The 26796-nt window shown below is 34.4% G+C and overlaps 2 protein-coding genes across 3 annotated transcripts; both read left to right on the plus strand.

The window, feature by feature from the left end:
• Window positions 1–8138: 8138 nt before the first annotated feature.
• LOC126733196 (pentatricopeptide repeat-containing protein At2g22070) lies at window positions 8139–13913 on the plus strand. 2 transcript variants are annotated; one of them, XM_050436406.1, is made up of 3 exons: window positions 8139–10981; window positions 11449–11960; window positions 12063–13913. In XM_050436406.1, the coding sequence occupies exon 1, from the start codon at window positions 8360–8362 to the stop codon at window positions 10715–10717; it is 2358 nt and encodes a 785-aa protein (XP_050292363.1). In that variant the 5' UTR covers window positions 8139–8359; the 3' UTR covers window positions 10718–10981; window positions 11449–11960; window positions 12063–13913. The 2 variants fall into 2 exon arrangements, with proteins under 2 accessions (XP_050292363.1, XP_050292362.1); XM_050436405.1 differs by having other exon boundaries at window positions 8139–11960.
• A 1436-nt stretch (window positions 13914–15349) lies between these two features.
• On the plus strand, window positions 15350–22158 carry LOC126733197 (alanine--glyoxylate aminotransferase 2 homolog 1, mitochondrial). The gene is made up of 9 exons (XM_050436407.1): window positions 15350–15894; window positions 18507–18737; window positions 18999–19169; window positions 19749–19892; window positions 20033–20212; window positions 20374–20599; window positions 21128–21241; window positions 21363–21449; window positions 21671–22158. Exons 1-9 carry the CDS (start codon window positions 15640–15642, stop codon window positions 21712–21714), a joined length of 1452 nt encoding a protein of 483 aa, XP_050292364.1. The 5' UTR covers window positions 15350–15639; the 3' UTR covers window positions 21715–22158.
• Window positions 22159–26796: the final 4638 nt, after the last annotated feature.

Here is a 26796-nt window from a genome sequence, read left to right on the forward strand (position 1 = left end):
TTATGTACCCTTTTCTTCGTCCCTTATATAAAGAGAGAAGACAAAAGGTGATTCTTTCATATCTGAATCCCCCAGGCTCTTCCCAGAGTTCACTTCTTCCCTCTGGTTACACCCTATCCAATAATACGTTCACTATAGTAGTCAGCCATGAATAAGCCATTCCTTTCCCAGAAACACTATGTTCTAGCGAAGCTTAAAATGGCCCGGTCAGGGCAAAGATGGCGGAGACTCAAGATTCGTCCCGCCGTCCTTTTAGCCAAAATCCGAAGCAGGGACTCGTCACGTCACACTTTCGGCGTGGCTGAGCCGAGGAAGCACATCATCATTACCACCCGCTCTTTCACGAGCATATCTAATATGGCGCCAGCGTATTAGGAGTCAGGAATGGGGCAGGGACTAAGTGCCCCTGCTTCTTCCGCTCTTTGTTCACTGGCGCCCCCCTTTGCCTCTCTCTCTTCTTCTCCTCCTTCCTACTCATGTCCTCCATCTTCTTCATTCATCTCCTCCATCTTCTGCTCATGTCCTCCATCTTCTTTTTCCTTTGCGCTCCTTGATGTCAAGAGCTTGCTGAAGTGCTTCCATGTGTTCCTATTCTTCTTCCTTCTCCTTCATCTTTTTCTAAAGAAGGTTCTTCTCCTGATATGAGCAGCACTGAGGCAGAGATTGGAGAGACTTTGAAGGCGAGTTTAAAAGACACCTGACCGTTTACCGATCTGTATTGCGAATGCTACTGTTGCTTTAGCAATTCATTTTTTGTATAGGCTTGTTTAAGCCCTTCTTTGTACGTTGTAATAATTTTACATATTAATAAAAGTTATTGTTATTCTACTTCGCATGTCCTATTTATATGTTTTAATAAATTTGCAAATACTGCTCGGCACAATAGTATAGCATTTGAATCAATGACAACTAAGGCCAAAATACGTGCTAATAAAAAGATGCCACCATAACTTTAACAGAATTACTTAACATAGCAATGCCGACCAGGGAGGGACGACACTTACCTTAAAATTAGCCAAGATGAGGACTGAGTATTCGATACGGTGTAAGAAGTGACTATCCGAGGACATGTCATCCGCAAAACGAACAGTTTCCTTAGGCTATTGAATAGGGGGTCGTTTTGCCATCTTAACATATTGGCTTTAACATTTTACAGTATTGGAGCCGAGGACTTTCCATCCGAGTAGCTGGCGTTCCCATAGGCTTGAGTCCGAGAACCATGCAAGGCCCAGGTTCTGTCCGAAAACTTTTTCTAGTACTTGGTTTCCCCATAGGCTTGAGTCCGAGGACCATGCAATGCCTTGGTTCTGTCCAAAACTTTTTAGAGTACTTGGTTTCCCCATAGGCTTGAGTCCGAGAACCATGCAATGCCTTGGTTCTGTCCAAAACTTTTTAGAGTACTTGGTTTCCCCATAGGCTTGAGTCCGAGGACCATGCAATGCCTTGGTTCTGTCCAAAACTTTTTAGAGTACTTGGTTTCCCCATAGGCTTGAGTCCGAGGACCATGCAATGTCTTGGTTCTGTCCAAAACTTTTTAGAGTACTTGGTTTCCCCATAGGCTTGAGTCCGAGGACCATGCAATGCCTTGGTTCTGTCCAAAACTTTTTAGAGTACTTGGTTTCCCCATAGGCTTGAGTCCGAGGACCATGCAATGCCTTGGTTCTGTCCAAAACTCTTTTTGAGTTCAATTTCTCCCTTTCTTCAGGTATATCACGAGGCGCAGAGCAGGAGGTTGCCCTCGGCAGAGGCTATTCCTCGGCGTGGGCCATAGTCCCGGGGCCCTTATGCAGAACGGGCCTGGGCCGCGAATTCACTAGGCCCACGAATTAAGAGGTATTTATGCAGTCTCTGGCCACGTGGTACTTTCTGACGTCTCAGTGTTCGAGGTGCACCTTTACGAGGCTCCTTTAATCTTGTGGTTGCAGTTGACGTTGGAAGTTGGGCCAGAGCCATTTTGTCTGTAGCGTTCCTTGGGACGCTGCGTGAGTTGACTGACACCACCTTGTCTTTTCAAATAAATAGGAGGGAGAGAGAGTTGCTTTATATACACACAGCTCCTTCAGTTTCCTCCCAAATCACAACTCCTATATTCAGTGCTGTCCTCCCTTAGCACAACATGTTTGAGGCGAGGGTTGGGAAGAAGGAACTCTCTCCGCTACGGAAGCGCCGTGCCCTCCTGAGACTCAAAGTGGTGAGGTATGGGCACAGGAAGTATAAGTTCAAGAGAATACTCCATTTCGATCGAGGGGAAAGGATGTCTCTCCCTCTTTTAGTCAAAATCCGAAGCAGGTTCTGTTCATGCCAGAATTTTGGTGTGTCAGAAGAAAGATTCTCCGCCATCAGCGCCTTTGCCTTGTGGCAGGCAAATATTTAGAGAAAGCCCCTCAACTTCCAACTCCCTGCACCTTTCCTTCAGCGGTGTCAGGCTCAAGTTGGGTCTCTTTTGCTGTTTGAGTTGTGGGCATGTGAAAGCATTGAGGAAGAACAATATCTTGGAGCTGTAGCCAACCTCTCCTCTGATCTACTTCCTCGGCTTTATCTTATTCTCTTGTATCTTCCTTTCTTTTTGGTTATGTAGTGAGCTTTGACACAAACTGATTCCAGCTTTTCATTGTACGCTGTACTATTTCTTTGTTTTAGTGAAAATAGAAATTTATTTACATGTTTTGAATACTGATCTTTTGGCAACACTACTTTGTGAATGGGTGTGCTCCATGTGTGTGTTTCTTCGAGAATATTTAAAGTAAGATACCTTGAAACATAATCTAACTAACTTTAATCTACCAATACTACCAGGCATTATACCGATAATTCATAGTAAGTCAGACTTAGGAAACTAACCGGGATAACAGTTGAATATTTTGTGATAAGCGCGTGAATACCGTCCAAGACTGATAATCTCTAAATGATCCATGCGAGCAGTCGACTGGGAAGTAGGGAACTTCAATTGTGTTTTTGTATACTTGGTTTCCCCATAGGCTTGAGCCCGAGGACCATGCAAGTTCTAGGTTCTGTCATAAACTTATGGTTTTTCTTTTACGTACTTGGTTTCCCCATAGACTTGAGTCCGAGGACCATGCAATGCCTAGGTTCTGTCCAAAACTTGTAAGATGTCTTTTTTGTACTTGGTTTCCCCATAGGCTCGGGTCCGAGGACCATACAAGGCCTTGGTTCTGTCCAAAACTTGTAAGGTTTCTTTTTTGTACTTGGTTTCCCCATAGGCTCGGGTCCGAGGACCATGCAAGGCCTTGGTTCTGTCCAAAACTTGTAAGATATCTTTTTAAGTAATTTTTTCTCTATACTTATTTATTTTTCGAAGGTTAACCCCTAGGCCAAGGAGGGGAGAGTTGGCTTGAGGCCGGAAGCCCCTAGAGCCGCCCGCGCCGTTAGCAGTGCAGGGCGTAGCCCCTAGCAGAAGCTTATGTCAGAGCAACAACTGCACGTCGCCGGAGATGGGGAAAACTCGCGAATCTCTGCTTGCTAGAGAGCTGACTCATGCGCCACCCGTGCCAACGCGCAAGCCTTCCCACAGACGGCGCTAATTGTAGGGACACGTTTCTCAAACTGCCCAACAATGACGTTGGGCTCGCGCGTGAAGGATCCCTCACAATAAAATTTGTAGAGAGTGGGCTTGAAAGGCTAGCGTTTGGTCACAGGGCGTTGGTCCAAACCGGATTTTAAGGAACTCAAATAAGAAAAGGCTTCAGCCTGGATATCCAAGCCCCACAGCTTTATAACTTGAGGGATTGGACTCCTCGGATCAGGTCTGAGGAGCACTAATGTTTTTCTCCGGTTATCCGGTGGTGGATTTTTCGTGGTGATGTACATATATTATCCGGGCATTCTCATCCCTGGAGTTTTTCCCAGGAAGTGAGATGGGGGATCCCTTTCTAATTAGTTTACCTTTCCTTTTATACTAGCCTACGTTTGCTGTCCCTCGTCCACGTGTAGGGTCAACTTTTCCAGGACTGATATTTGTCCCGTCAATCTAATCCCAGAATTGTTGGGGATGATTAATAAAGCCTAAAAATCAGGTTCTGTTAGGTGTAAAGTCTTATCAGTAAAGGGTATTAAGGACAACTTCCCTGAGATATTTTAGATCTTCTTACGGATCTGTTCTTATAGTTCTCTTTTACCCCTCTTGTCAAGGGAGCTTTAGGCTTGCCGAGTACTAAACCGTCCTCGGCTGCATATCTGGGCCATCCTCAGCCTTATACTTTTAAGTTTGGGCCATAACTTTTTTTCCAGCTTGGGCTTGCGGGCTCCCCACGAGCAAGTGGGCCTGGCCTATAAACTATCGGGCCCCACAAGTTCATTTTAAAATATTTGATAATAAATTATTTATATGACCAATTTATAATTCTCATTAAATATTATACTATTTGAGAAAGAAATTTCAATTATTTTGAGAAAATGTAAAATTTTAATATTAATATAATTTAGAATCTGAACCTATTGTAATATTGATAATCATTATTTTTATATTCTTGATTGTGTTAATTTTTTTTTGTTGGATTTTGTTTAAAATTTTTTTATTCTCCAAGAATGTGTCATGTGGTATAACATTAGGCTACTAAGTTAAACGGACTAAATGCAAAACTTTGATAAAGTAGAAATTTTTTTTTTTTTTTTTTTTTTTTTGAGAAGATGATAAAGTGGAAATCTAAATGAAATGAAAATTATGTCATTAAATGTGCCATGTAACAGAACCTCAAGCTACTATTGTCAAGGTCTCTTTCTCACATAAATGCTAAACTTTGATAAACTGGAAACTCTTCTTTTTTTTTTCTTTTTTTTTTGAGAAGATGATAAAGTAGAAACCTAAATGAAATGAAAATAATGTGATTGAATGAGTCACATACATTGCAGAATTGAAAATTTGGCCCGTCATCACATGTTATTCAGTATAACATGGTTCTTTAGTTCACTTGTGCATTTGCTAGCATATTTGACATTTCCATTTTAGAAAGTATATGAGAGCATCTATTGGTGCAAAAATTCCTGTCATAGCATAAAAGTTTATTTTTTCTATTTTACATACTTTATAAAACATCCTATAGGTTATCTAATTTACACTACATTTCATTAAAATATTAAATTTTCTTGAATTTTTTAATTGTTTCTCTTTCTTCAAACACATGACACAACAACCACCATCCACACTCTCTGCATTCATTCTCAAGATATGTTAAAAAAGAATAAAAAACTTAATGCAAAATAAATAGTGCTAGTATAAATCTACATGGCTATTGTAGCAATCATGTATTTTTACACAACTTTGCATGGACTAATGTGAGTGAATTTCGGGCTTAGAGCACTCACATCAATGCTTGTATAATATAAAAAGAACCACATTTTAGGCAACCAAGCCCAAGATTCACGCACGTTAGGATATTAAAAATTGGGTAAAAATATATAATTGCTATAGTAACCTTGTAAATTTATACTGACATTATTCATTTTGCATTTGGTTTTTTTTTTTTTCTTTACGTGTTTTGAGGATGAATGAATGAAGTGGATGGTGGTTAATTTGTGTGAAGAAAGAGAAACAATTATCAAAATCAAGAAAAATTAATATTTTAATGAAATGAAGTGTAGAATAGATTATATGATATTGGGTGTTTTGAAAAGTGAGTATGTAATATAGAAAAAATAGATTCATATATTAAAATAGATAGAAATTTTTGTACGATTTGATGCAAAATATGGTATTTTTTCCATTATACAAACATTAATACAAGTGCTTTGTCCAATTTAGGACACATGCAATTAATGTTGACCTCACTACTATCCCAGAATTGCATTGAAATACAACAATTTCATGATTTCAATAACAATTATCTTTTTCAAGTTGAGACCTTTGATCTGATTCAATCATATTGTTCAACTAATTAAAAAACTCACAACAATAAAAACTCCATATGGAAATCATTCGAGCACTATGCCTATATGCATGCACGTGCCTGTGTGTGTTTACGCCAGTGCCTCAGCTGTGTTTTAAGCAACTCCTAAATTCAAGCTGCTTATGAATGATTGTTTGGATGAACATCTGCCAGAGCTTTCTAACTTCTTAATATCGGTTTCAAGTTGGGATTAATGACAGGTGCTTCTTGTGAATGCACTTGAACTAGGAAAAATTTCAGGTCCAAATTCAACAATATATATATATATATATATATATATATAATGATTTTCGGAAGCTGATAAATAGAAAAAAAAAATCATAAAAATTCAAGAAAAGCTTGGAGTGCTGAACTGATTGCTGGAAACCCTCTCTAAAATCTTAAAATAAATTTAAAAACATAATTTGGAAAAAAGGCACGAGACAATTTGCCCGGCTAGCAGGGCGAGGTGATGTGGTGTGCATACAAGCATGCCCGTGAGTACGCTGGCATACCCAAATAACCTTCTTTGGGCATGTCATGGCCTAGGCAGCGTGCTCACGCAGGGTTGCCATGCCCTTGGTAGTGTTCACACAGGGCTGCCATATTCTACAGTACTTTCAACAAATAAACAATTAGTCTCTCAAACACACTCAAAAGCATTTTATTGAAAGCAACAAAGCAAGTTTTGGACTCATGTAACAGAACACAACCAAGATCTACTTCTATGATACTAGAACACATTCTTCTTTGAATTTTCATAATAGGGTTTAGAGAATCAAAAGTACTTGGGTGTGGCAAATAATCTCCTAGCAATAACTCTTTTAAGTTAAAAATGATTAGCTTTGAGCAGCTCAATCAGCTGCTTGAGTGGTCTTTTGCTGATGTAAATCAAAGAACTTTGACCTAAAGGGGAACACTTAAACAAGACTAAAATGCTTTAAAAATGATGTTGACAAGTGACATGGTAATAGAAGCAAACATCACAAAATTCAAGTAGGCAAATAAAACCCCGAGTTTCTAACTCGTTCATCCAAAAAAAAAAAACCCCGAGTTTGAATACAATTGGAGTTGTGCTGCCTCAATCTTGATCTGATTTTATCCAATTTAAACACCGACAACCAACTCTAATTTCAAATTAACTCCCTTGCAATCATAGTTATAATGTTGAATATCTACATAAATCGTGGAAGCTACCAAAATAGAAAAAGCAAACTGGAGTGAGAAATTTACTTCTAAAACATACAAGAAATTTATTTCATTGTATAGAGGAAGAATGTTGTGGAATTGGCCTAATTCAACAGACAAATCCTTAATATTTTACTAGTCCAAAACCAAACCCGGTATTGTTTGGCTGAACTTATTTTATTTATAGAATAAATTATGTAACATAAATAAACCTATTTGGTCCTCAAATAGGTTTCTATAAGGAGGAAAAATAGACACTTTCGATTTGATTATAAAAAAAATTAAAAAAAGATACGTTCTATTTCAAATTGATCCATTTATGATTTAAATTAATTTTTTTTTAGAGAATTTCAACTTATGGTATTCAACCATCAGAAACTTTACCAGTTAAACTAACTAGAACCCACATGATTTAAATTAAATTTAAAATAATATGATACCATATACTCTATTAAATACCAAAAATAAAAAATTTAAGTATCTAATAAAGTTTGAAATATATCCTGTTAAGTTTCACACACACACACAACAACAACAACAAAAAATAAAAAATAAAATAAAATAAAATAACCTAAAATAAAATTTTAATTGTAAAATGGACTCTTAGAGAATTTTAGCCCCTAACACCTTTAAAGATAAAAATTAATATATGTATATCGACTAGTTCTCTTGTCATTGAATAAGAGACTTAAGTTTGAATCTTACCTACATAAATTAGTACTGGATATTTACTTGAAAAAAAAAAAAAAAAGATTTGTTTTACGCAGTACATTATATTTTACAAATTATTTTATTTTATTTTTAGATACAAGTAAAACTCTATTTTTCAAGGTAAATATGTTAAAAATCTCGTGGTTCAGCAATACTATTAGATTCATTAATTTAATAGAGGATAATTGAATGTATTATGCTTTGAGAACACAGGATTTATTGAAGTAGAATCTAGATTTAAATCCCTTCACTCCCTCTTTATTAATTATAAAAACAAAAAACAAAAACATTTTAAACCAAAAAATAAATAAAACAAAATAAACTACACATGTAGGCCAACCCCGGTAGTAGTTTTGCTGTTCCCAAGTTTCCACTCCTTTTTATTCCACTGAGCCACTGTTTCCTTCTCATTTCTCAATTTAATTGACCGTTGCTAAAATGTCCTGGTTCTAACTTCTTAGTTCTAACGGCTTTTTAAGTTGACTCCTATCTCAATTTCCCGCCAATTTATTAGTAATTCGAAATTCCAAAACCCAAAGACTATTGGGTTTAAAGCTCCACTTTATAGTAAGCCTATAATGGAGGCCCCAAAACCACCCTCTTCTACTTCTTCTTCAGATTTCTATGCTTATCTCCTCCAAACAAGCCTCAAATCCAAAGACCCGTTAGCCGGAAAATTGATTCATGCTCGAATAATCAAAGCCGGGCTTCACCTCGGCGTGTTTCTGATGAATAATCTCATGACTTTCTATGCAAAAAGTGGGTTTGTTTCCGATGCTCATCGCGTGTTTGATGAAATGAATGTGAGGACTATATTCTCTTGGAATACAATACTATCAGCATATGCGAAACAGGGTAGGTTCGATAAGGCACACCGCATGTTTGAGGAAATTCCTAACCGCGACTCCGTTTCATGGACTACGATGATAGTGGGGTATAATCAGATGGGTCGTTTTGAAAATGCGATTCAGATGTTTTTAGAGATGGTTGGAAGTAGAGTTGCCCTAACACAGTACACAATTACTAATGTTCTTGCTTCATGTGCTGCCGTTGAAGCTTTGGATATTGGTCGGGAGGTTCACTCATTCGTAGTTAAACTTGGGCTCAGCAGTTGTATGCCTGTGGTGAATTCCTTGTTAAACATGTATGTGAAGTGTGGTGATCCAGTAACGGCAAAAGTTGTTTTCGATATGATGAGATTGAAGAACACGTCAAGTTGGAATGTTATGATTTCATTACATATGAAGTCTGGTCGGGTTGACCTTGCTCTTGCCCAATTCGAACAAATGGAAGTACGAGATATAGTTTCGTGGAATTCAATGATTGCAGGTTGTAATCAGCATGGTTTTGATCTTGAAGCGCTGGAAATTTTCTCAAACTTGTTGAAGAATTCTTCATTAAGGCCCGATAAGTTCACATTGGCAAGTGCTTTGTCAGCTTGTGCCAATCTTGAGAAGTTAGATCCTGGGGAACAAATCCATGGCTATATCATTAGAACTGAGTTTGGTACGTCTGGGGCAGTGGGGAATGCTCTGATTTCAATGTACGCCAAGTCTGGTGGGGTTGAAATTGCACGGAAGATTGTAGAGCAAAGTGGGTCTTCAGATCTTGATATTATAGCTTTTACATCGTTATTAGATGGCTACATCAAGCTTGGGAATATGAACCCAGCTAGAAAGATATTTGACTCGCTAAGAGACCGTGATGTGGTTGCATGGACGGCCATGATTGTAGGTTATGTGCAAAATGGCTTGAATAATGATGCTTTAAAGCTCTTCAGATCAATGATTACAGAAGGCCCCAAGCCAAATAGCCACACACTAGCAGCCATGTTAAGTGTCAGTTCAAGTTTGGCATCTTTGTATCATGGCAAACAAATTCATGCAAGTGCCATAAGAACATGGGAAGTATTATCAGTTTCTGTGAGCAATGCTCTAATCACCATGTATGCCAAATCTGGAAGCCTTAACAATGCAAAGCAGGTATTCAATTTAGTACGACAGAACAGAGATACTGTCTCTTGGACTTCCATGATTATAGCTTTGGCTCAACATGGCTATGGAGAAGAAGCCATTGAGCTTTTTGAGCAGATGCTGGCATATGGTATGAAGCCTGACCATATAACTTATGTTGGTGTGCTGTCTGCCTGTACACATGTGGGATTGGTGGAACAGGGTCGGAGATATTATAATTTGATGCAAGATATACACAAAATCGAACCCACCTTAAGCCATTATGCATGCATGATTGACCTTTTTGGGCGTGCTGGATTGCTACAAGAAGCACATGATTTTATTAAAAGTATGCCTATTGAACCAGATGTCATATCTTGGGGTTCACTTTTATCTTCTTGTAAGGTTCATAAAAATGTGGAGTTGGCAAAAATTGCAGCAGAAAGATTGCTTCTTATTGAGCCTGATAACAGTGGGGCTTATTCAGCCCTTGCTAATTTATATTCAGCTTGTCGTAGATGGGAAGATGCTGCTAAAATTAGAAAGTCAATGAAGGATAGAGGAGTGAAGAAAGATCAAGGATTCAGTTGGCTTCAGATACAAAACAAAGTCCATGTCTTTGGGGTCGAAGATGGTCTTCACCCACAGAAAGATGCCATATACGATATGATGGAAAAGATATGGAAGGAGATTAAAAAAATGGGTTTCATTCCAGATACAGAATCAGTATTGCATGACCTTGAACCAGAGGTGAAAGAGCAGATCCTCAGACATCACAGTGAAAAACTTGCTATTGCATTTGGGCTAATAAGTACCCCAGAGAACACTGCATTGAGAATCATGAAAAACCTTAGAGTTTGTAATGACTGCCACTCTGCCATAAAATTTATCTCCAAGCTTGTGGGCAGAGAAATTATTGTGAGAGACTCCACTCGTTTTCACCATTTCAAGGATGGTTCCTGCTCATGTCAGGATTATTGGTAGGAACAGGAGTGTGATTTTAAGAAAAATCTCCTGTTATCATGGTGCTGTTGCCACTGATGATTGTCGATGTTCCAGAATAGGGATGTAAGTTCTTCGTGAAGGAGATCATTCTATTGATGCATCAGTGGCTGCTGCTCTTTGTTTGGGATCATAAGCCCAGCATCAAGTGGCATTGGTGGAAAAACCTTTATGCTTCTGAGGTTAGCAATTGGGAAGGCACAAGCCTTTGAAATGAGAAAAACTGCCCCCTTGAAAGCTTCTGAGGTAGTCCAAATCACTTTACTCAAATCCTCTTTGGATTAGTTTTTGAACTTGAGTGCAAACAGTTCCTATTTAAGCACAATATTGTAAGTTGTACCAAAAGAATCTTTTGGGGTTTCTTACTTTTTATACTTCCTTACAAGGGTTGCATTACACTCGGCACTTTTGAGTAAAATTATAACTTATCAAAAAAGAAAAATCAATATATTTTTATTTTTTCTACCTCATTCATTTATAATGTTGTGGAGCAATTGAGTTGTATGATTTGGTTCAAAAGCTCTTATTAGCCAAATAATTGGCAATGCTTACTTGGTCAGAAGCTTCTACAATCGTTTGGCTAGAAAAATTCTTCACCTGGAAGACCCAAGTTTGATTAATTTTTGTAATTATGAACCTCATATTGCTTGTTGAACTGTAGGTTCCAAGTAAACTATTCTTGAAAATTCTCTTACATGGTTATTCATTATCAGAATATGTATGCCCGCAATGGTACTCTGAAAGTAGAAGGTGCCCTCTCCATAGCACTTTCAGGGGAAATTGCAGGCCTTTACAAAGCTTGGAAACAACATGGAAGGCTTCCTTGGAAGGGGCTTGATGGACAGCTGAGTGTCTCACTCAGTTGGGGTTTAAGATATCACCATATCTCCACATGCAGATGGTCAAGACAGAATCAGGGATCTTAGCAGATAAGGGACTCTGAGATATATTTACTTCAAATGGAAGTCTTTTGCAGCCAGGCAAAACCTGCTGCAGTGCAAAACCAGCACATACACTAGGGAAAGTTTCAAAATTTGGTCCAGTGGCCTTGTATAATGGCTCAATTGGATTATATTTGATTATATGTTCAGAAGGTTGGAGGGTTACTGACAATGAAGGATTTGCAAAGATATAAAGTTAAATTAACAGAACCAATATCTGCTAACATTTTAGGGCTTAAATTGGTTGCCATGCCTCCTCCTTCAGGGCACCCCCAATGATACTTGTGAGTATATCTCTGATCTGCTTTGGTGGTAATTTCTTCTTTTAATATTTTTTTGGAATTTTTTTTTTGTATTGACCCAGCTTTCTTTGTCCACTGCCACAGATGCTAAACATTCTTTCTTATGATGCAATTCTTTTGGGTGTTTCTGTCTCCCGTGGGTTCCATCAAGCAATTGAGGCTTTGAAGCATGTGTTTGCTGTGAGGATGAATCTTGGTGATCCTGACTTTGTTGATGTGTTAAAAGTTCTATCTGATATGCTCTCTCCTATGTTAGCTAAAGAATTAAACAAAAAAAAAAATATGATAATATGACATTTGATTTCAGTCATTGTGGCGGTAGATAAGCTGCTTCATTGATAGAGACTCAGTACGTCTATAAGATTTTAAAGAGAAATAATTCATAGCCAACCATAAGATTTTAAAGATAAATAATATCCAAAATTTTTTTTATTAAATTATATCATATTGATTATTTGAGAAACTTACCTTTATGTTGTCTCAAAATCTTGCACGTAAATTAACAGAGTCCAATCATGTTGTCATGTTAGTGCCAAAGCTGAGGTCTTAATTAGTTCACTTTTTGGTTCTTGAATGAAAAAAAATTAAAGTGTCTAATCTGTAAAAGAAACAGTTATTTGTCAAATATTGAAGTTTCTCTGGTTTATTTTCTTTTTCCGTTGATGGTCCTCAGACATTGAATTAATCATCAAAATTTGTGGTCTGCTTTATTTGTATCACAATTCAACTGGTGATGAAAGTGTACATCTAAGCATGCATACATTAGTGTGGTGATGTGGTAAATCTAGAGGACGAGTATCAAGATGATTTATAAAGCATAAGAATCTTTACACTGTGCATGCAATTTATTCTAATCAGACATTCAGTGTTTCTTAATTAGAAATGTTTTTGCCTCAAGATTCAAATTGGTAGAGTTTGTTTTTTCAAATGGTCACTTCTCATTCATTTGAGTAATTGAAAATTGCATGAAAATTCTATAAATTAAAAAAAGGCTGCAATATGGGCAGAAGTTGATGCTTAACTAGAACTGTTACCCTTACCTCTTCGTGTCTATCATTTTTGGTTGTAGATGACTTATCGTATAAATTCACAATTTATAACCCAATTAATTATACTAAATACTATTTTCTAACAGATGAAACACGGCACCGGTCATCTGTCTATTATAGATCGTGAGTGAATTGCTGTAGCCTGGAATGCTACTGTAAATGGCATATTTTGGTTCACTAATACTTTCACCAAGTAGGGGAATACTCCTAAATAATAAAATGGATGATTTCTCAATCCCGTCATAGTCTTAAAGGTATGCTTTAGAAGTGTTCTCCAATCAAGTTAGGACTGGTACCATTTTCAAACTACCAGATTAATTGCCTAATGGCCAAGACTTTCCTATTGCTTGTTGAGACCTTCAGAACAAACAACAGAATAGTAGAGTAGAATACATTCATATAGTACAATATTAGGCAGATAATTTAATTTTAGGGAATGTTTTTTAGTGTTCATTTGGGAACAACTTTCAGTAGTTTATTTGCATAATATGAGACAAAAAATTAAAAGCTAGCTTATTTTAAGATTATTTGAAATAAAGTTGAGACAAAAAAACATGCTTAACTTGTCTGCAGGATGAGCAAGTGGAAGCTGTTATTCTTTATATTATGCATAAGTGCATAACTTATGGAATAAATTCGTGTGCAACAAATGATGTGACCTTTCTTCTATTCTTTCTACAGGATGAGCAAGTGCAATGCAATCTGTTGTACTGGTAGGTGCTTGTGGGGTAGGCATGTTCATTGCTGGAACTGCAGAGTTTCTCTCGAATCTTAATTTTTTTTTTTTTATTGAAATTGAACATTTTTTTTTATAGTCGCACAACATTAAGTTAAAGAATTATTTATTTGCTAATACTATTTTTTCAATACGGTGGTATCTGGTGAATTTGGATTGCAATTGAATCACCTATTATCGTATTCCTAATTTTAAAACCTTGCTACTTTTGATGGCACTACTGATAATGTTATCAAAATTCTTAGGTCAAAAAAAATAAAAAATGGCACAATTAGTGCCACAAGATCACAACTATCCACATAGTAGACTATGAATAATTGAGAAAAAGTTGTGATCAATATGAAAGTAACAAACAATCAATCCTATATAAGATAATTGTGACAAAAGTATAGTATTTCATTCGTTCCAGTTTATTTGTTCTTTATTCCATTTTGAGATGTCTCAAAATATTGTCCTGTTTCTAAAAATAAAAGTTATTAATTAACTAATATTTCTATTATATCCTTGCTTTATTTTTAAAACTATTTGAAAAGAAAACTAATAAATATTTAAAAAGTAAATTTAATTGGGACACATTTTTAGTTGTCTCATTAAGAATAACTCTATAAAAAAATTGATAAATTTATTTAAGAATAACTTTATAAATTTATACATTTTTATAAGATAAACAAAATAATAAATTATATTTTCTTAAAAAGTTTGACTTTTGAAAGCTAACAAATTAAGTGACGAGAATTTTATATATTACTATAATTACTCTATCAGTATAGCTTATTGGCATACCTAGTAGCAGCAGGTACCTAGGGGCCACAAAATACTCTCCTAAGTCCTAACCCTTTTGTCTTCGTACGGTGAATGACAGCTAAAAATGTAAAAGCATCCATTAATTTTATTGGGAGGAGCTTGAGTCAGGTGTTCAGTGTCATGGGACACGTGAATTCATTACAACGTAGATATCTGTTTACTTTTAAATATGTGTCTGTATTTTAACGTGTTCAATGATAATTAGCCCCTGAACACAAATCAAATCCAATTTTATTAATGTATAAGCATTGGTTTAAAAAATAAAAAATTAATTTTTTTGACAACATCTTATATTTATTATAAAAGTGTTATTTTAAAAAATCAATTAGCAAATATTTTAAGAACACCTATTAATAAAACTCATTTACTTATAACAAATTTTATAAAATTAATCAATTAACAAAAGCTCTAAACTACAATCACCTATCAATAAAATCCATTTATTTATAACAAATTTTGTGGAAAAGAATGGGAGGACGAGAGCTATTTTAAGAATAAAGTTAGAGACACATAAAATTTCACAAATTTTACTATAACTTACCACATGATTACGTGTATAATTAAGATATAAACTCATCATTTGGCCTCTACTATACACAACATGCAACAACAACTAATAACAACTCACAACAGATAAATTGTGACAAAAATTACAAAACTTTAGGTCTCTCTGCTCTCTAGCATTTTTCTTATTTTAATATTTATAGTCTGACTGACAGGCATTGAAAACTAGAAAGTAGCGTCATCATGTCAATCTTTTCCTCTTCTTTTATGCAAAGCTGAGTCAGCTAATAAACTTGCTCACCTCACTCTCTCCTGGTAGTTCCATGCTTTCTTTCTAAATTTCCAATCCCAAACCAAACATACAAGCTCTATATAGTATAATATTAAACGCTAAATCCACCACACATCTCTATACTCTATCCTCATAATCAAAGCTCTCTCTCTCTCTCTCTCTCTATATATATATATATATATATATTAATGTACTAATAATCTCTTAGTGAACCCTCCGCTTCCATTTCCACAACCAAAAAGAATCAATCTCTGTGAATTACAAATCAGCGAAGCGATGGCCTTACAGAGGCAAATACTTAAGAAATCACTTGGAGAAGCAAAAGCAAAGTTATGTAATTACCAGAATACCCTTCCTCTCTTCTTCTCTACAGCTCCTTCTTCTTCTTCAGCCGATGCCGATGATCGTTTGCCACAATTGCCACCATTCGATCACGCGCCGAGGCCGTACAATGGCCCACGCGCCGACCAAGTCTTCGAGAAGAGAAAGAAATTTCTCGGTCCTTCTCTCTTCCACTACTATCAGAAACCTGTACGTATTTCTTTTTTCTTTTTTTCTTTTTTTAAGCTTAAAATATCATGACTGTTGGATCGGATTCTTTTTGTTTAATTTTCTTTGATTCTCTTCTACCTTATCTTAAATCTTGTTATATACAGATGCCAATATTTGGAAAGTTTAATACCGCTTCTATAGGTTTTTTTTTTTTTTTTTTTTTTTTTTTTGGAGATAGTAGCGTCGCTCTTTATCAATCCAGAAAACCAGTTGATCTAACTGAGCCGCTTCTATAGTTAATATAAAAAGCTGTAAAAAAAGATTTTGTTATTTTTTTCATTTTTCATATAAAAAATTCCTGAAAATAGTTCATAAATTTTTTTTTTATAGTTATTTTGGTTAATCATAACGAGGGACAATATATATATACACACACAGCATTCGCGCGTGCTAATGCTTTTTTATTTTTTAATAATTTATATCTATTATAATTTAGAAATATTTTTATTTTCAAACAAATAAAAATAATAAATTTTAAAAATAAGCAATAAAGGAAAAAAAATTCTAAATTTTAAAAATTCCCTTTTTGAATTCAAAATAAAAGTTATTATTTAGTATTTATAACCTTATTTCTAAATAAAATTACTCTTCTTCGTTGATAAATATATTTTTAGACCATATAAAAGTCTAGTCGAAAAAGGAAATATATATATATATATATATATAGAGAGAGAAAATAATGTTTGGCTAATCATAAACATTTTTGTGTCTAGTGAAATGATGTTTAAAAATTAAAATGAGATGAGGCCATTTTTATTTTTTATTTTGGTTTTAGTAAGAAGTGTCCTAATTTTTAGGATATTTTTATTTGTGAGAGTTGATAAAATTTTAAAAATCTAAAACTTAGGAACTAAAAAAAATAATAATAAATTACTCTTTTGACTAGTTTATATTTTTAAATTTAAAATTATTTAACTTAAAAGATATGAGTATTTAAGAAAGTTAAGAATTTGTATGAAGGTATTTTAGTACACAAAATATTGAAAAATGTGTATCCTTTAATTAAAAAAAAAAAAAAAATTCCTCTAAAATGGTTTGGCAACTCATGAGTCATGCCGGGAGAATAATAAAATCATGCACGGCACATGTCACAGGATTTATTAAATATAAGTCATTTTAACAAAAGTACATGCGGATGGGGATGGTTTATAGATTGTTAGAATGTAGTCAAAACTCAAAATAACTAAAAAACTAGTTTATCATCAACACCCTAAAAATACCCCCAACATCAAAGTTGCCATACTTATAAATTTTTAACTCTTAGCTACAGTGAGCTGTCAAAGATGACACGGTACATTGCTGTCTTTCTTTTTTCTCTTTTTAGTTTTTTGTAATGTTTATTGTGTAGAATATATTATTTTAATGTGTTGTATGCTAAAATAGAACCTTAATATTTAGTGCATTGTAAAGTGAATTGTTTAAAATAGATAAAGTGGCTTTTTGAGTTGTTAAAAACTATATTTTTTAAATGTTTTGCTGTGAATGCCCTTATGTAGTCAAAATTGGTTTATAAATAAATTTAAAAATAAAAATAAAATAATAAAGAAGAAGAAGAAGGAAAAAAAAGACGATGCTATGAATGCTACAAAATTCACCAAATAAGGTTTAGAAATTGATGAGTTATCAATCATAGAAAATTATTTACACATTTATTTATTATGTTGACGTTGATGAGGTTCCACCAATTACATAACAAAAAAGTGTCAACCAATATTTGCCTTTTGTATTAAAAACATGGATACTATTTATTAGAAAAATGGGTAAAATACTATTTTAGTCCCTAAACTTTACCAAAAAAAATTTTGTCTCTAAACTTTAAAAAATTCCTTTTTCATCCTTAAACTTGGTGAAGATTTTTTTTTTTAGCAATTTATAGAAAAAATAGAGATGAAAAAAGAACTTTTTTCAATAGTTTAGAGGTGAAAAAATATATTTTTCACGAAAGACAAACTTTTCAATAATTTATTGACAAAAACAAAATTTTAATAAAGTTTAGGGACCAAAATAGCATTTTTACCCTTAAAAAGTCACACTCTGACCTTTCTTCTTTAAGGTATGTATTTTTTTAAGTGCATGCAAATTATAATATTTTGTAATACGATTGGTTGGAGACCATGCCTCATGAACTAGACATCACTAGTTCAATTCTTGGTCCTAAACTAGGAAAAGCAATATGTCCAAACATGATTCAATCTCTCGCATATACTTGATCACTTCTCCTTATGCAGTAAATCATGGTTTGCAGAAGCAATTAAGTCCATGTTCCTGTACAATTTATTGCCTGTGGTAGTATCATACTACCATCAGATCTTATTTTCATAACTAGTAACCTTTTTTTTAGTCTCTCAGCCAAAATAACATTCTTCTTCTATTTGTACTATTCTTTTTTTTAACCATCGCCCTCTCCTGATTGTCATTTAGCGTCCACTGTTTTACTTAGCTAATATGTGGATGCAAAATTAGCACGGTCAAGTAATTGAAGAATACCACCTAAACCTGATAAAATTGGTGTATTTGATGGTTAACATCCAAATCTTGCAAGATTTAATTATAAATTGATATACGTTTCTAACTTTAAATTTTGTGAACAGCTTAATATTGTTGAAGGGAAGATGCAATATTTGTTTGATGAAAATGGGAGGCGTTATCTTGATGCTTTTGCTGGGATAGTTACTGTATCTTGTGGGCATTGCCATCCTGAAATTTTAAATGCTATCACGGAGCAGAGCAAGCTTCTGCAGCATGCTACAACCATATACCTACACCATGCAATAGCTGATTTTGCTGAGGCATTAGCTTCAAAAATGCCTGGAAACCTTAAGGTTCTTTTATAATTGATGTTTTATTTGTTTCTCTCTTATGCGGTTATGCCTACCTTTTATCGTGTCATTCAGTCTCTCATTTCCTTTTCCATTGTAATTGAACATTTAGATCCCCCCCTTTTTTTTTTCTTTTTTTTTTTTGCTGAAGAACATTTAGATACTTTGATATTCTAACCTTGAATTGGTATGTTTAGTTTGTGGACTGTAGTGTCTTCTGGATTAGATTGTGTGGAATGTAAGTTGAATATTCTCAAAATGCAGGTTGTATATTTTGTAAATTCGGGGTCAGAAGCAAATGAATTAGCAATGATGATGGCTCGTCTATACACGGGTAATCTTGGTATGATTTCATTGAGGAATGCATATCATGGGGGAAGCTCTGGTACCCTTGGACTGACTGCTCTGAACACGTGGAAGTACCCAATACCACAGGTTTGTTTAAGTAACATAGCTTCACAGAATGCAGGCAGGATCATATCATTTTAATTGCCTGAGGGTAGGCTGCTTATTAGTTGCATGTAAATCTCAGGTAATGTACCTCTGTTTGACTCATGGCTGTAGCAAATCTTTCTTTTTGACCTAAACAATTGGTATATTTTCTCTATGAATTTCAATAAGATTAGGTTGAATTGAACAATGGACAATTAGCTATGAGTGTTCTATTCCATATCTTTATTTTAAATTTGTTCTGGTATTGATGAAACATTCACAAACTCACAACAAGTTTATTGTAGGAAATACAAAGTTGGTAATCTCTTGTTATCAAACACTTGCTGAGAGTAATAATGGCAATGTCTTTTCCCAATTCTTTTGCACATTGACCACAAACATGTAGAAAAACTCACTGAAGCTCTGTTGTTTGTGAGTCTATAGTTATAACTATTGTAATTATCACTGTCACAATGAAACTTAGTATGTGAAATTCATCATGTACATGTGTGTAAAAGACATTTGTCAAAATATGCCAATTATTCTGATCTATCTGCTCAAAATTACTGCAACATTTTGCAGGGTGAAATTCATCATGTTGTAAATCCAGATCCATACCGTGGAGTTTTTGGTTCCGATGCCAATCGTTATGCCAAAGATTTGCAAGATCACATTGATTTTGGTACTTCAGGAAAAGTTGCAGGATTTATAGCTGAAACAATTCAGGTTATCTTTTTTTCTTTTCTTTTTTCTTCATTTTTTTCTTTTTTGGCATCTATAGTAAGGTCTTAAATTGTTGGTGTTACAACCACCTATTTAAGGACACTGAAAATTTTCTAATTGGTTGTACTTTTCACTTACTATAGGGAGCTGGAGGAGCAGTTGAATTGGCGCCTGGATACTTGAAACTGGTTTATGACATTGTACGCAAGGCTGGTGGAGTCTGCATTGCAGATGAAGTGCAAACTGGCTTTGGTCGAACAGGAAGCAATTACTGGGGCTTTGAAACACAGGGCGTCATTCCTGATATAGTTACCATGGCAAAGGTCATTACCCATAATCTATCTTAGGAAGACATGTAAATCATGTTAGTGTTGCAAGTGTCAATAGCCTTTTTCTTTAAATAACTTACAATTTCAGTTAATCAGTTTTTGTTTTATAATCTTATGCAACCATTCCATTGAATCTCACAATTAATATCTATCAGGGTATTGGCAATGGTTTACCATTGGGAGCAGTTGTGACAACCCCAGAGATTGCGAGTGTATTGGCCCAGAAAATTCAATTTAATACTTTTGGAGGAAACCCTGTATGTTCGGCTGGGGGGCTGGCAGTGCTGAGAGTTATTGACCAGGAGAAGCGTCAAGCTCATTGCACTGATGTTGGTTCTCACTTGCTCAAGCGTTTGAGAGCTCTTCAGCAAACACATGAAAGTAATTACTCTTGAATTTAACATTTGTAGAAAAATCATCACACTTTTGTCTGTATATGGGTATCTATTGTAATTTAATAGATAATATTGGCCTTGCCCTTTTAGAGCACTTCCTCTAAGTCTCCAAATTACAATGAAATGTGAATCCTGTGAACCAATTGTTAGGTTTCTATGCACTAGTGGACTTTCTTTCCTTAGTATTAAAAACCCATATACGTAATCTAGTATTCCCATTAATCACTGATTCCCATTAATCAATGAATGCAAACCTTAAGAAGTCACTGTTAATTTAATATTTGTCTTCATGCATCATGCTAATGAAAATTGCATGAGGATTTTAGTCTTCAGGCAGGAGCTTGCATTTAAACGTAAACAGAGTTTTATCAAGTTTTACTTGATGTATCTGTTAGAATCAGTTTTTAGCAGTAGCCGATGTGTTATCTATATGGGTTTCCTTTCCAATTCAATATCATTAAACTGGCTTTTTATGTAAAGGGCTCTCATCTTCCATTTTTATATTTTGTTTCAGTCATTGGAGATGTGAGGGGCAGAGGCTTAATGGTTGGTATAGAACTTGTAACTGACAGGAACGAGAAGACACCTGCCAAGGCTGAAACTGCGGTTCTATTTGAGAAACTTAGAGGTATCAGGACACACCTCCCTATCCAAAAATTAATTGAAAAAAATCTTATACTTACATTTTACTTCTTTTTTCATTTAAATTCCATTTGGTATGCTAATCATGTAATGATTCCTGATTGCAGAGCTTGGTATTCTTGTTGGGAAAGGGGGACTGCATGGAAATGTTTTTAGAATAAAACCACCAATGTGTTTTAACAGGGACGATGCAGGTACTTTTTTTTGTCTCATACAGTTTTGACGATTTATGTCTATTGACTTGAATAATCATCCCCCGTTGATCAGAAGGAGCGTTCATCTTATAACAATAAGAAAAAAGATTCTGCACTGGGAAAGAAAGTCCAATTTACAACAATTTGGCTGTCTTAACCAAATGTTTTTTTTCCCCAAGAACAATATGTGGTAACACTAATACATGTTTGTGTATGTGCAGATTTTCTGGTTGATGCCTTGGACTATGCAATATCAAAGTTGTGAGGACACATCCATGACATGAGATGCTTATGTACTCTACAAAAACTTATTTTCAATAAAATCAAGTGAATTTTTAGATATTTGAGCCCATGCTTAGGAAAAAGTAGCTTGTTTTATGTTGGATCTAGATGTTGTCTTACAAAGTCTGCACCTTCAACCCTTCAGGCCTTGACCCCTTAGAATTGCCGTATTACCCTAGGGAACTTGAATTGCTAGAAAACATGCATATGGAGTATAGGTAAAGGGAGGCTGGGCTTACCATTGAAGGAACAATGGTGCTGCTGGAGAATGGTGTCTAGAGAGAGCAACCATTTAGAAGGAACTTCTCCATGAAAATTATCAGGATGCCACTCTTTCTAGCGTGTGTGTAAGCCATTCTTGTGGCAGGTCATTATTTTATTACAAAAAAAGAAAGAAAGAAAGATGCAGAATGGATTTACTGGGCAACCCTCTCTTCCTATTTAATTCATTAATTGTTACTCTGGCTGCCATTATCAGGTTCTTGTAATTCATCAAAAGGAGAGAATCCTAATCTCTGTTTTTTGAAATCGTTAAATGTAAATCATTTAACGATTTACACTTCAACGATTTTAAATGTAAATCGTTTGAACCTATAGAGTACATATTCTAAATGTACTATATAGGTTCAAACGATCCAATTAATATTCTAAGACAAAATCTGAGCTCAAATAATTAGTGGAAGAGGCTTAGGATGGCCATGCATATGGATAATGGACCAACAGTGGACGGAAAATATATTGAGAATGGTGATTCTATCATTCAATAATATTTCTAATAGATAAATTTTTGGGCAGGCCCATTGTTAGATTATATTAGATTATCTTGTCTCCTTATATCATTCATGAATAACGCATTGTGCTTGCAAAATGCCAAGAGGATTAGAATCAATAACTATCTAATCTAGAAATAGGTTTAAATATGTAGTTTTTTTCTATTTTAAAATTATACACAAAATAAGAATTGATGAATTAGAGAGTAAATAACATTCGATTAATACAAAACGAGAATTACTGTTTTTTTTTTTTTTTTTTTGAGAATCAAGAATTAATGAATTAGATGGTAAATAACATTCAATTAATACGAAATCTGGTATGTTAATAACAAAAATAACATATAATTTAATGGTAAGATTTTTAAATATTATATATAATACGTAGTGGTACACAACGTTGAAATTGCAAAAATTTTGGATTTAAGAAAATGGTGTGGCAATTGAATGTTCGGTCTAGAGTAGCTTTCTTTTCTTGGACTGCCGCTTTAGGTAAGATTTTAACTACATATAATCTTCGAAATAGGCATATTGTAGTGTTAAATTGGTGCTATATGTGCAAAATGTGTGGGGAATTGGTGGTTCATCTTCTTCTTTATTGTCCTATAGCGTATGAGTTGTGGTCTATGGTATGTTGTTTGTTTGGTATCCATTGGGTTATGACAAATAAAATTTTTGAGTTGTTAGCTTTATGGCAAGGAAAGTTTTGTAGACATAGAAATATAGATTTCTGAAGGTTTGTGCACCATTGTTTGTTTTGGTGTTTATGACGGGAATGGAATGCTAAATGATTCGAGGATTGTGAACGGTCTACCCTCAATTTAAAGTCATTTTTCTTCCATACACTCCTTGAATGGAGCTTGGTCTTGCCATCATGTCCTTATTTGTCCTTCCCTATTCTAGTTGATCACTGTAATCTGAGTTCTTAATTTTTGCCGGTACATGTCCAGTGTACTTAGGTTGGCTAATCTATATATATCTAAAAGCTGAAGCGTAGTATTTGTTGTTGTTACGCACCAATTAAGCCACATCAGTAGCCATGTCATTATCGTTTTTCCCCAATTTTTTATATGATTTTTTATCATTTAAAGTGAATTAAAAACTCTATTATATTACAATCAAAATATCTTATTTATCTTATTTTTAACTATTCTTATTTATTATTAAATTTTCAATTCTATTTTAACTTTTCATATCCCCACTACTCTCTACCTTAACTTTCTTCAACCTTTCTCATTCCATTTTAACTTTTCATATCTTTACTACTCTCTAACTTAATATCATTATTTTTCTTTCCCTTTATCTTCCTTTATTTTTTACTCTTCTTATTCTTATCCTCATACTATAAATTTGTCATTCTCTCTCTCATTCCATACATAATTTTCTATTTTTTCACACACAGAAGGTTCTCTCTCTCTCTCTCTCTCTCTCTCTCTCTTCATATATATATATATATATATATATTCAGTTTTTGGTTTTTTTTTCTTGCATCTCTGCTTTAGGTTGATGAACTATTGTATTCTTTGAGTTGATACAATTTAGTTTTGTGTATAAAATGTTATCCTATTGCATTATAAAAATAGTATATAAAATAATTTTATTTTATTACATAGCATAACTAAAATAATTTGATGTTTATCGCTATACATTTCATTTTTACTATTTTTTCTTCTCATCCTATTTTATTTAACATTTAAATTCAACAACATCCTCCATATCATTAAATTATTTATATTTTGTCTTATTATAAAAAAAAAATTAACATATAATATTTTATTTAAATTCAATAAATAAAAATTGTTCTCATTTGTGTTGAATCCAATACATTGAAACATTGGACCTAAATCCAAACCCAACTTAACAAATAAAAAAATGCAACAAATAAGCCCATTCAAACCGACTTAGATATGCATTTTTGGTTCAATATGTCAAAGAAAATGATGAGGCATTGACACCCAATGATCCAATCCAAAACCCCAAATCAGTGTTTATTGTTACACCAAATTGTTGGATAATATATAGTTTTGCAAAGGCACTAAAAGAAAGTTTACAACAAATCAACAATTCTAGCTACCATGAACTCTGTAGTTTAAGATCTGATAAACCACAGGGACTAGGGTGAGCACCACGGTATTTATAGGTTGCAAACAAAAGTATCAAATTCATGAATTATTATAAATTTATAATCTATATATATCTAAAAGCTTAAGTGTATCATTTATTGTTGTTACGCTCTAGTTAAGTCATACCAGTAGCCATGTCATTATCATTTTTTCCCAATTTTTTTATGATTTTTTAGCATTAAAAGTGAGTTAAAAACTTTATTATATTAAAATCAAAATATCATATTTATCTTATTTTTAACTATTCTTATTTATTATTAAATTTTCAATTCCATTTTAACTTTTCATATCTCCACTACTCTCTAACTTAATATCATTATTTTTCTATCCTTTTATCTTCCTTTATTTTTTTTCTCTTCTTAATCTTATCCTCATACTATAAATTTATCATTCTCTCTCTCATTTCATGCATAATTTTCTATTTTTTCACACACAAAAGGTTCTCTCTCTCTCTCTCTCTCTCTCTCTCTCTCTCTCTCTCTCTCTCTCTCTCTCTCTCTCTCTCTCTATATATATATATATATATATATATATTCCAGTTTTTGTATGTACCACGATATTTATATGTTGCAAATAAAAGTGTCAAATTCATGAATTATTATAAATATATAATTTGTTATTTTTTTTGTCTATCATTTATTGGAGGGCTATTCCAACCTTTAGGCTCATGCAAGGTATCACTACAATGTAATGGGCTAATGGCGAAATTTGATGGCCCAAAAGTCATTGCAAAAAAAAAAGTTATTCTAACTACTAATTTTATTAACAAAATAAAAGTAATTTAATGTGACAGTAAATATAATTTGTGTTACATCAACAATAGGAACAAGGTGGATCGAATTAGAACAAATGGACTGCATAGGACCAAAGTGGACAAAATGAACCAAACAAGACCAAATTGGACCGAATAAGACCAAGGTGGACATACTAGACCGAAGTGGGCCGCATAGGAGTAATGTGGATTGAATAGGACCGAAGTGAACAAAATGGACCGAATAGAACCAAAGTGGATAAAAAGGACCGAATCAGACCAAAGTGGATCAAAGTGGACAGAATGGACCGAATGGAACCAATGTGGATTGAGTAGAGCAAATGTGGACTGAGTGGACCGAATTAGACCGAAGTGGACAAAATAGGACCAATGTGGACGCATAGTGCCAATGTAGAATAAATAGATCGAATTAGACCGAAGTGGACTGAATAAGACTGAATGGGCCGAATTGGACTAAATAGAACTTTAGTGGACAGAATGGTCTAAATAGGACCGAATGGATCGAATAAGACTAAAGTAGACAGAATGGACTGAACGGGACCAATTTAGACTGGGTAGGACCGAGGTGGAGATAATGGACCGAATGGGAGTAATGTGGATTGAATGAGACCAAAGTGGACAAAATGGACCGAATAGAACCAAAGTGGACAAAATGGAACGAAATGGACCAAATTGGACTGAATGGCCCGAATTGGACTGAAGTGGATCAAAGTGGACAGAATGGACCGAATAGGACTAATGTGGACCGAATAGAGCCAATGTGGACTGAGTGGACCGAATTAGGCCGAAGTGGATAAAATAGGACCAATGTGGACCAAATAAAGCCAATGTGGACATAATGGACTGAATTAGACCAAAGTAGACTGAATAAGACCGAACAGGCCGAATTGGACAGAATAGAACTTTAGTGAACAAAATGGACTAAATAGGACTGAATGAACCGAATAGGACCAAATCAAATAGAATAGACCGAACAGGACCAACTTGGATCTAATAGGAACGAGGTGGACATACTAGACTTAAGTGGACCGAATAAGAGTAATGTGGACTGAATAGGACGGAAGTGGACAGAATGGACCGAATAGAACCAATATGGACTGAATTAAACTTTTGAATATTTATCATTTTTATTGTATTTCTAGGTTCATATTTCTAATTTCTAATGTTTGTTTTAGTTTTTTTTTTTTTAACTCAAAACTAAAGATTTTAGCCCAAATATAATAAATTTCATACTTTTCAACACAAAAATGAAGAATTTTTTATTTTTTATTTTTGAGCTAAACTTGAAAAGAAATTGATGGGATAGTGAAAAATTAGTTCATCTCCAGTTCGTCCATAAGGATCGTCCAGGACCAACAGAGCAAGCAAGATCAAGAATCACCCAAGGAGAAAAAAAGATG

Source organism: Quercus robur, chromosome 6 (assembly GCF_932294415.1).
Source record: "Quercus robur chromosome 6, dhQueRobu3.1, whole genome shotgun sequence".
Taxonomy (NCBI): Eukaryota; Viridiplantae; Streptophyta; class Magnoliopsida; order Fagales; family Fagaceae; genus Quercus; species Quercus robur.